This window comes from Diceros bicornis, chromosome 40, assembly GCF_020826845.1.
Source record: "Diceros bicornis minor isolate mBicDic1 chromosome 40, mDicBic1.mat.cur, whole genome shotgun sequence".
In the NCBI taxonomy this organism is placed as follows: domain Eukaryota; kingdom Metazoa; phylum Chordata; class Mammalia; order Perissodactyla; family Rhinocerotidae; genus Diceros; species Diceros bicornis.
In genome coordinates, this window is record NC_080779.1 from 15,131,437 (window position 1) to 15,143,490 (window position 12,054).

Here is a 12,054-nt window from a genome sequence, read left to right on the forward strand (position 1 = left end):
ATGTAAGAAAAGGTTAGGACGGGTCATGGTTTGATAAATTTTAATCACTATGAGATCTCTTTTCAGTTCTAGAAGCTAAAAATTACATTCAATAGAGAAAATCTTTTCTAGTACAAAAGGCATTTAAATAAAATTTATACACAGTTTGGATATTTAACATTTACAAATGTATATATGTATGATTATATATTATATATATGAAATATAAGTTTATATATATATATATATAATGTGACATTAAATGTTGTCTTTAATACTGACATTAATGGTATACCAAATAAGCACACTAAATGCAATCAGCTTAAAGAAAAGAAATTCGAAATGATGTCATCATCTTGGTGATCATCTTTTTGGTAAGGCTATTATTCCGTTACATATCTATTCATCTGCCTTCCATCAGCTCATATTTCTCCAGTAGAGATTTATCAAATTAAAAACTGTATTTTGTATTTGTCAATACTCCCCATAATTATTTTCTGTGGTTAATACTCACACAAATACCACTGACTCATCACAGTACTAGGATACCCATTATAGGTGTGGAAACTAGGAGTCAGGAAATGTAAGCAATCTGCTTCAGGTCACACAACTCAGAGGCAGCACAGGTAGAATAAGAACTGCAGGTTCCTAATCATCAGCCTACACTCCTCTCGTACTTCAATTCCGGGGCCAGTGCACGCAGCACCCCTAATAAACTTTGGAAATTAAAACAAAAACGCCAAGCTGAAGGGTCTCTAGAAAACAATGGAGGTATGTACACACCACAGATTTCAGGATAGAGAAAACTTGAAGCAATGGACATAGAAACTCCCTTAGCAACACATGCATTACAGAAAGGACCCACCATAGGAAAGGTCTGTTTGCTATGGAGAACTGATAACTCTCTAACTGGCAAAAGAGAGCTTTCTCTTAAAGTGGCTTTCCTATGGCTTTTTGAGTGCAAACCTTACCCATGTACCTCTCATAACCACTGCAGTTGATGACTGATGGAGATGCATTCAGGATGCACAGGCCCACAAATGCATGAACCTGACAGCTCCATCTAACCTGTATAAACTGGATGATCTTGTCCTTCACCAAGTCCAGTTTTCCCTTCATTGAGTGAGATGTATCAATGAGAACATAGACGCAATCATTACACACTTTTCCAAAGAGCATTTGACTCCCGTGCTGTAGCCATTTAATCCTAGGCAGGAAAAAGATTGAAAGTGAATGGTTAGAGCCTATGGCAATGAGCATCTTCCTAAGAACTTAATGATACATCTACAGAGGCCAGAGCTGTGCTTTATTGTTTATACACAAACTTCTGTGAGTGGATTACTTGCTTTGAGGGTTTCCAGTAGAAAACCCTACATTTGGGCTGATTCCCTCATCACTACCACCCTCTTACCCCCACCCACTATCCATCATCAATCCAAGTAAAACAGAACTAGGAAAATTGATAGGACAGCAAACTAAATCCAATAGTGGGTTCCAAAGCCAAAAGTAAATTACTTCCAGTCATCTGATAGTTTGAAGCCTCAGCTATGACTTCAGACCATTTGTTCTTCTAACTCTACTGACTGCAGTCAAGCTAGTAATGTCAGCACACTCCTGAAGCTTCAGGGAAGCTTATGGATAGTCTCAACCAACCCCAGGTCCCTATAATAAGCAAGTACCAGGTGGTTCTATGAGCAGGACTCTTTCATGCTCAAAGATCAGGCTCCCATCACAGGATGTAAATTAAGTTCTTGGCTGCAGATGGAAAAAATATTTGAAACAGAGTTCAGAGTTCAGCAAGGCCTAAGCTACTAGAATTTGTAGGGCAAAATATTGAAGAAGAGGTTACTGCATAGAAAGAGAGAGAGAGGGTGGGAAGGGATGGAGACAGAGAGAAAGAAAGGGAGAGAGAACGCACTCTAGAGAGCTGCAGAAGGATGCCCCGAGATTTTGGCTAAGTAATGACCAGGGCATGTGTGTGAAGCAACTACTGAAGTCAGGGAATGAATCACCAAAAAGGAGTAGGTAGATCAACCCCTCAGAGCTTACACAGGACTGGAAATAGTTCATCTTACAACCAGCCAGAGTGGAAAGCCTCCTTAATACATGCGGCATCAAGTAGAGTCCTCATAAGGGTATTGCCTTAGTAGTAGGACCAAATTAGCCCTGGACTAAAGGCTGCCCTGGACCAATGCTAACATAACTTAAAAGCAAGCCCCAGAGGGATCAAAGTGATTCCAAGTAACTTAGCTGCACCACAGAACATATGTAAAAAATATAACAAAATCCAGCACCCAACAATGTAAAATTCGAAATGTCTAGTATCCAATAAAAAATTACCAGACACACAAAGAAGCATGAAAATATCATCCATGACCAGAAGAAAAATACATCAACAGAAACAGACCCAAAAATGACACAGATGATAGAATTAGCAGAAAAGGGTGTTACACGGCTATTATAAACATAATCCATATGTTCAAGAAGGTAAAGTATGAACAGAATGAGACAAGAAATGCAACATACAAAAAAAAAAAGACCCAGAGGGAACTCCTAGAGACATACAATAACAGAAATGAAAAATACACTGCATGGTATTAACAGCAAATTAGATCCTAGCAGAAGAAAAGATCAGGGAACTTTAAGAAAAACATAGCAATAGGAAACAATTAAAAATAAAACACAGAGAGCCTGAAAAAAATAACAGAGAATAAGTAACCTATGGAACAATATCAAGAAGTCTAACATGTGTAATGAGAGACCAAGAAGAAGGGGAAAGTGGGAGACAGAAAAGATATTTCAAGAAATATGGCTAAATTTTTCCAATTTTGATGAAAACAATACACCCATAGATATAAGAAGTCCAAAGAAACCAAACCGAATAAAAATTTAAAAACACACACCAAGGCACATTATAACACTAAAAAGGCTGAAATCCAGTGACGGAGAGAAAAATCTTAAAAGCAGCCAGAGACAATATAAGTATGACAAGAGACGTCCCATCATCAATCATGCAAGCCACAAGACACGGAGGAAGATTTTTAAAGTATTGAAAGATAAAACTGCAATCCTAGAATTCAACAGTTAGCAAAAATATCTTCCAAAAATAAAAGTAAATTAATGAGTTTTTCAGACTAAAACAGCTGAAATAATTCATTACCAACAGACCTGCCCTAGGATCTATACAAAAGAGGAAAGAGCAACAGAAATATCAAGTATGTGGATAAATACAAAATACATTTATTCTCATTTTAAATCTATTTATAAGATAATTGATAGTTTATAATGTATTGTGGGTTTAAAACATATGTGGAAATAAAGTGTAGGACAACAACAGAAAAGACAGAAGGAAGAATGGAAGTTGTAGAATTTTTATGATATACATGAAAATAATAATGTTATTTGAAGGCAGACTGTGATAAGTTAAAGACGTATATGGTAAATGCTAAAGCAGTCACACACACAACAAAACAAAGCAGTAGAGTTTATAAGCCAATAGTTGAGATAAAATGGAATCATAAAAAATATTCAAACAAAAAAAAGGCAAAAAAAAAAGAGTAAAAGGAGAACAAAGAACAGGTGGGACAAATAGAAAACAAATAGCAAGATCTTAGGTTTAAATCCAACCAAATCAATAATCACATTAAATGTAAATGATCTTAACATGCCAATTAAAAGGCAGAGATTGAGGGGCTGGCCCAGTGGCATAGCGGTTAAGTTTGCATGCTCTGCTTTGGAGGCCCGGGGTTCGTGAGTTTGGATCCCGGGCGCTGACCAACACGCCGCTTGTCAAGCCATGCTGTGGCGGCATCCTATATAAAGTAGAGGAAGATGGGCATGGATGTTAGCCCAGGGCCAATCTTCCTCAGCAAAAAGAGGAGGATTGGCAACAGATGTTAGCTCAGGGCTAATCTTCCTCACCCCCCTCCCCCCAAAGAAAAGGTAGAGATTGTCAGATTGAATTAAAAAAATAATACCATATATCTGTCTACAAGAAATCTATTTCAATATGAGACAGACAAGGGAAGGTAAAAGCATAGAGAAAAGATAAAACATGCAGACAATAATCAAGAGCAAGCTGGAGCGGTTATATTGGTATCATAAAAAGTAGATTTCAGAACAAACAATATTACCAGAGATAAAAAGGGACATTTCATAATAATAAAAGAGTCAATTCATCAAGAGAACAGAACAATTCTAAATGTACATGCACCTACTAATAGAACTTCGAAATACGTGAAGAAATAGAACTGAAAAGAGAATTAGAAAAATCCACAACTACCATTGAAGATTTCAACACTCTTCTGTCAATAATTTACAGGACAATTAAACAAAAACTCAGTAATAATATGGAAGACTTGAACAATGCTATCAACCAACTTGAGCTGAGATATTTCTAGTATACTCCACCCAACAAAAGCAGAATTTGGTTTTTTCTTCATATTCTGGGCCATAAAACAGGTCTCAGTAAATTTATAAGAACTGAAATCATACAGTATTTCTCTGTCCACAGTGAAATTAAAAGCTATCACGAAAATCCACAAATACTTGGGAAGCAAACAATACATTTCCAAATACCCATTTTGTCAAAGAAGAAATCACAAAGGAAATTAGAAAACGTTTTGAAATGAATGAAATGAAATACAACATATCAAAATTTGTGAGTGGCAGCTAACGCAGTACTCAGAGAAAAATTTATAAAATTAAATGCTTATGTTAGAAAGAAAGAAAGGTCTCAAATCAGTGATATAAGCATCCATCTGAAAAACTTAAACCCAAAGTAAGGAGAAAGAAGGAAATAATAAAGAGTAGAAATTAATGACACAGAAAGGAGAAAAGCCTACAGAGAAAAAAAATAATTAAACCAAAAGCTGGTTCTTCAAAAGATCTATAAAATGAATAACCTGTAGCCAGACTTATTAGAAAATAAAGATGACCTAAATGACCAACATCAGCTCTATCTATGTGCATTTAAAGAAATTGAATACATAGTTAAAAACCTTTCCACAAAGAAAAACTCCAGGCCCAGATGGCTTCAATGGTGAATTTTACAAACATTTAATGGAGAGATAATACAAATTCTCCACCAAGTCTTCCGGAAAATAGAAAAGGAGAGAAAACTCCCCAACAAACTCCCCACCTCCTGGTGGGAGGAGAGGGATAAATAGACCTGGCAGCTGGCAGGTGGGGTATCTTTCAAGCAGCATCCTTTTTCCCAGATCTGAAATCCAAACTACTCTCCCCAAAAGTCAAGCCCAAAACCATAAGCAGAGAAGACTCCAGACACAAATATTACTTTTTCTGAGCAACCTATCACCAGCTTGGTTTTGAGAAGCTGGGGCTCTGGAGAGTTAATAAGGGAGCAGACAGGAGTCTGCGGCATGTGCTTTCAGAACAAAAAAACATAGAAGGAGGAGCTCTCATTTTCAAGCGGCTACTGCAGGCTGGGTACCAGCCTAAACTCATTATATTTAGTGGCTAATCTAATCCAGAGAACACATTTATAAATGGCATTATTATTCCCATTTTATGAATGAGGAAACCAATGCACAAAGACATTAACTAACATGCCTAGGGTCACACACAAGGGGCAGAGCTGGGATTACAATCCAGCTCTATCTGTCCTCAGAGCCCACGCACCTAAATGGATTAGGTCTTCATGGTCTAAAGCTGTCCCCTGGCATTTGGGAGGTGAAAGCATTAAGGTAGATTAGCCCCATGGGACTGATGTTGATGTCACAGCATTAGTACATGAGACTCACGAGCATTATAAGATTTTAAGAACTAGCAGGGTTGAGAGGGATCACATGAAGTTATTTTTAGCTGATTTCTAAAATATGTATATTTATATATATCATTCCATTGTGTTTAAATATTTCACAACATTGTAATATTGCCTTGAAATGTAATATTCAAGACTACAGAGGACAGGTGTAACACAGTGTGCAATATACCTGTGGCCTACAAAAAATGCAAGACATGAGCAGAAGCATTCCTTAGCCTCCTACACTGATGCACAACCAACATGATAACTACACCATTGTTTGCTGTTTTTAAGAGTCTGCACTGGCATCAAGGTAGCTTTGGAATCTGAATCTAAACATCCTCCTCTGTTATTATCAAGGCCACCAGCAAACCGACAGGTGGCAACCTTGACTTAAAAATGTTTATTGACCATTTCTCCTGGTTGAGCCTTTATCAAGAGGTCAAGCTGATTTCAATTTCAAGAGAGACTGGACCACTTGTACCCTCCTGCAAATACACCCACCTCCTCTGGATCCGGGCCAGGACTGCACGAATTCTCTCACTGTACCGTGAGTACTTCTCCTTGGTAATGCAGACATGGACCAAACTCCCGTCCTTCCAGGGAGCATGGACAAATCTACTGCAGTATTTTGCATGGACTGTCTTCTTGTTGGTCTCCTAAGGAAAGGACAAAGGACAGAAGCCACTCAGAAACCATTCCAAGAAGAAAAGTCTCCAGATGGCACCTCCATCTCTGCCTTATTTATACAGCTCTTAGCACTCATTCCCACCATAAAATCATTCAACTGCTGGTTCAACCAAACATGTACTAGGACCTGCTCCATATGAAGCCCTGTGCTGGATGTCGTGAATGATGTCAGGAAGATATGAGCAATCCCATATGTGCCCCAGTGAAGCAATGTTTCCAGCAGGGAAACACTGTATGCACACTCGGACACAGACATACACACACACACAAACACATAGAAAGTTAGCAATGCAGAGCACTAGATACCCAGTACCCAGTGCTGAGTTGAGACAGTAACAACTGGGCAAGTTCTGGCAAAGAAGAAAGAGTTCACAGTGGACAAGAGGGTGAGGGAGACCATCTAGAGGAGGTGGCAGTTGAGACTCACACAAAACATCTTTCCATTATTACTACAACGGAAGTAGACCCAAATGAAGTAGCCAAGAACCCCATTCCACATCTAGCGTCCTCTATGGGACATACAGAAGTGGTCCAAGGACAAGGCCTTCCCACAAAGAGCTTTCATGAGGTCTGTCACTCTCTATCACTCATCCAACCAATTTATAAATTTACCAAGCACTACTCCACACCTGCCACTCTTTTAGGCATCAGGAATACAATCCATGAACAAAGACCAAAATCCCTGCCTTCATGGAGCTCACAGTACAGGGGAAGAGCCAGGTAATAAACAAGTAATTATATAGCAAGTCAGATGATGACAAATGCTACGGAGAAAAATAAGGCAAGGAAGGAGAAGAGAGAATGCTGAGAGAGGGGTCGGGGTGGGGACAAGTTAAAACTAAAAGGGGAAAGCCTCAAAGAGAAGGTGGTATATGAGCACAGAACTGCAGGAACAAAGGGTGTGGCCATACGGAGGTCTGAGGGGAGTTTGAAGACACAGCAAATATAAAGGTCCTGAGGTAAGAGTTTGTCTAGCATGTTTGTAGAATTTTAGGAGGGCCAGTGTAGCCAAAATACAGTAAGCAAGGGAAAGAGCGAGACGAACTAGAGAAGTATGAGGAGGAGGGCCAGGAAGTAGATTCTGCAAAGCATGCTAGCTGATGGTAATGACTCTGTCTCTTCCTCCAAGTGAAAAAGGAACTATCCAAGGGCCTTAACATAAGAAGTGACATAATTTCTTTTTTTTAATAATTTTATTTATTTATTTATGTTTTCCCCCAAAGCCCCAGTAGATAGTTGTATGTCATAGCTGCACATCCTTCTAGTTGCTATATGTGGGACGCGGCCTCAGCATGGCCGGAGAAGCGGTGCGTTGGTGCGCGCCCGGGATCCGAACCCAGGCCGCCAGTAGCGGAGCGCGCGCACTTAACCGCTAAGCCACGGGGCCAAGAAGTGACATAATTTTTTAAAGATATAATTGACACAATATTGTATAAATTTTAGGTATACAACATAATGATTTGATATATGCATATATCGCAAAATGATTACCACAATTAGTTAACATCCATCCCCACACAGGTACAATTTTTTTTCTTGTGATAAGAACTTTTAAGATCCACTCTCTTAGAGAAGTGACACAATTTATAATTTTAAGTTTTATTCATAGTTTTAAAGTTTAATTTCTAAAACTATATCATTTTAAAAGATAACTCCGGTTACTCTGTTGAGAACAGACTGTGGATGGTCAAGGCCAGAAGCAAGGAGTCAGCAGGTCAGTTAGGTGGCATGGACCAGGGGTAGTGGTGGAAATGGTGGGAAGTGGTCAGATTCTGAATTACACATATATCATGAAGATAGAACCAACACGATTTAGTGAGAGGTCAGATGTGGGTATGAAGGAAAAGAGAGACGTCAAGAATGACTCTAAGGTTTTCGGCCCAGAGAACTAAAAAAATGGAATTGCAATAAATCGATAGGAGGAAGATTATGGGAGAGCAGCCTTGAAGGGGAAAATCAGGATTTAGTGGCTTACGCGTTAGGTTCGAGATGCTTATTAGACATCCCAGTAACGTGGCAAGTCGTCAGGTGGTGACCAGCGAAGGACTAGGGGCTAGAGATTTAAATTCGAAGTCACCAGCATGCCCACAGTATTAAAGGCCATGGGACTGGACGAGATCACCCAGAGAAAGGAGGCAGATAAGAGAAGAGGTCTGAGGGCTGCGCCTTGAGGCCCTTCAGCATTTAGAGGCTGGGGACGCAGGAAAGAGTAACAAAGAAAACTGAGAATGAACAGCCAGTGAGGTAGGAGGAAAAATAGGACAGCATATTTTCTGCAAGCAAAAGAATTTCAAGGAAGTAACTTATTATATAAAATGTTGATAATAGGTCAAGTAAGAAAGAGACTGAGACCTGACCCCAGATTTAGCAAATCAGGTATCCCCGGAAAGAGCGGGTTTTGATGGAAAGAGGGCCTGTGCCCGATTGGAGTGCATTCAAGGGAGCAGGGGAGAACTGCAAAATAGGAGAAATGGAATGTACAAAACGCTTGAGGAGCTGAATTCTAAAGAAAAGCAGAGAAATGAGGCCAATGAGGAAGATCCAACGGCAAATGTGGGGGTCAAAAAACTGTATTTTTAAGATGGGAGAAATAACACCACGTTTGTATGCTGATGGGAAAGATCTAGAAATGAGGACAATATTGATAATACAGAACAGAAAGAGGGAGTAATGAATGAATGAAGGGATAGCGATCAGTGCACATAGGGAGGGGTTAGCTTTAGATAAAAGCAAGAACAATTCAGCCACCCTAGAAGAAGTAAGGGTAGAACACACATGAGTAGATGCTGGGGGATTTGTAGATGTGCAGGTAGACGTTCATGGATGTTCACTTCAATGTTCAATGAATTGGGAAGCAAGGTCGTCTGCAGAGAGTGAGCATGGAGGAGAAGGTGTTTGAAGGTCGAGGACAAAGGAGAAGGTAGACACCTTGGAGAATGAGAGTCTGAGTAGATCAGAAAAGCACAGTAGGATTGCTGGGCAGCACAAAAGATCTGCCTGAAGTTGGAGGTCGTGAATGTAAAGTGAAAACAGGCATGGTGGCTGTGTGTTTTTCTCCAGGTTCCTCTACTGCAGTCAAATGCACAGGTGCAAGGCAGAAAAGGCAGAAAGTTGGATTTAACCAGGGTTGGGATTTTGCCAGATGAGTGTAATATTGTACAAGAGGGGAAAAGTAGTTGAGAATGCATGAGAGGGACAAAGGGATAGAGAGGACAGAGAAAAGGTGGTAGAAACAACAAACCGTATATCCCATTGGGGTTGAAAGATTGGTGGAATTAGGGCAGTAGAGGAAATGACCTAAAGAAAAGTGGTCAGAGAGTGGGACCTCTGGAATTGATTATGTGGGTTATGATGACACAGTTAATGTAATAAGAACAAGAGTGTGCGTATGGCAGGAGTGATAGAGATGGAGGGGAGGAGGAAGTCATTGAAAGAGAGGAGGTCAGAGAAATAAAAGGTCGGGTATAGGAAGGGTCATCCACATGGCATTGACATCACTAAGAATTTAAAAAGTTGGAGCCAGTGACAGCAAGCCAGAAGCTATAAACTTCAAGGGTTGACAGAGATGACCTAGGGCTCAGTAGGTGACAGCCACAGGAGGTGTAGCAGGTGGTACATTCTGATGACATAGGAAGAGGGAGGGAGAATGATCAAGAAGCAGCAAAGAAGAACAAGGAGGAACACCACCCAACTCCTGGCCTACAGGAGAATGGAGGAGAAACGAGGGTCCTCAAGAGAGAGAACCCAGACAAGCAGGCGAAGGGAACATTTCAGAGCACGGGAGGCTATAGGGGGTTTGCTGATGACTTCTAGTTCCAGAGGGCTCGGTGGAGGGATTTTAGGAGTCAGGGAAGAATGGAGGACACTCAGAGAAGGAATGTCAGGGCCACACAGGGATGAGAATTCAGAGGTCCAGTGGTGACTGATATGAGCAGGGTTGAAGGGCATGATGAGATCAGTCCTCCAAGGCAGGCAGAGGGGAACCACACCTCCACTGCAGTGCAATGATGGAAGGATAAAGACGTCCTCTCCCTCTCACCATGCTTCTGGCGATGTCACACAAGAGAGTTCTCCCCACTCTCAATCCCGTCACATGGCATTTCTCATCTGTGCCTTATGCACTCCTAAATAGAAACACACCAGACCACAAGTTTCACAAATCCAGGTGTCAGGCAGCAGAGTGTCAGGATGGGAAAAGCACAGTGTGAGCTCAACAGATCTGAGTTCCACCTCAGACCTCCACCTGCCGCCACCTGCCATGAGATGGCAGGTGACCTGCCTAACCTCTCAGAGGCCCTGTGACTTCGTTTTCTCATGTGCAAAACGAGAGCACGAATATTCACCTTGTATACAAAGCATAAACGCCTTCCACAAATGCTCATTTCTGACTCACAATGTTTGTAACAAAGAAAAGAAGGAAAGTAACCTCCACTGGGCGTCTCCTAAGTGCTGGGCACTGTGCTCAGGCATGCACTTTATTATTTGGACTGGACACCATCCATTTATGGATGTGGAGAGTGAGATTCAAAGAGGTTCAATTATTTGCTCAACATCTCATAATTAGTCACTGGTAGAAGTAGCATTGACACCCAGGTCTTCTCACTCCAAATCTGGTGCACTTCCCACCATACCGCACTGCCTGGTACATAGTGAAGGCTCAATAAATACTTGTTAGAGAAATAAATGGTGAGACGAGAGTGGGTTTTTCAACATCAGGGCTGGCTTTGTGCACACACGGCACAAGCAACCACGAATGCAATGTGATTTCAGGGTGCCCCAAAATATCAAGTTACTAGGCTTTGCCTGAAATTCTCTAATTTGAAATGCATTTTTGTCTCCTCCTCCCACCTGCTCATCCATCTTAGAAATGCTACATAGCATGGCCTTGTTAGTCACTTACTTCTCCGTGTAAATGAGTTTTCTGGATCCATACCTACAAACCGGTTTTTATAGTTAAAAGTTTAAGGGGTCCTGCCAGTGGGAGTCTGGGGGAACCCTAAATAACCTACCTCTGTCCCAGCCTCAGTTTCACCCGACCTTATACACATTGCAATTTTAGGTGTAAATCCAGTTTCAGATATGTAGCCCCAAATACTAAAAATAAAATTGTCCCTTTTTCATCAACATTTGTGAAAGAGGATAGCTGTACCCTATACTTCTCAACTTCTACTATATTATTACTTGTGAGCACAAGAAATTTGAGGTAAAAGTCCCATTGATAAGCCAAACTTTTCAAACTGTCCCTGTAATTTTTCACTTAAATTATCAAGAAGGAATAAGAAGATCCGTGTTAGAGACAGACCTGCAGGACAGGCGCCCACAGTGAGCTATGTTCAATGGACAGGGATTAATATTTTTAAATATCCAGAGCCTAATGTATTTAAAAAATGAAAATTCAGTTATGTATGATTTCCTGAACTAATAACATTACTGAATAATGTCCACGAAATCAGAACACTGTGTTGGGGGAGGAATCCACAAATGAGATTTCCCTGCACTGTAGCAATTACTCTGCATCCCGGGAGATAAGCCAGGAAACGACTCTTGCATCAATTCTGCATTTTTCTAATTCAATTTTTATATTTTCCTCCTTGCAGTTCATTGTAAACACAGCAGTAAGA

The 12,054-nt window shown here is 40.5% G+C and overlaps 1 protein-coding gene across 1 annotated transcript in view; it reads right to left on the reverse strand.

Moving 5' to 3' along the window:
• The window catches only part of VWA3B (von Willebrand factor A domain containing 3B), a 184,528-nt gene that overhangs the window by 114,672 nt on the left and 57,802 nt on the right, over positions 1–12,054 (reverse strand). Inside the window, exons 9-10 of the mRNA XM_058534636.1 lie at positions 6,248–6,402; positions 1,048–1,186 (exon numbers count right to left, since the gene is read on the reverse strand). Coding sequence (XP_058390619.1) covers positions 1,048–1,186; positions 6,248–6,402 — 294 coding nt within the window. The remainder of the gene's footprint in view (positions 1–1,047; positions 1,187–6,247; positions 6,403–12,054) is intronic.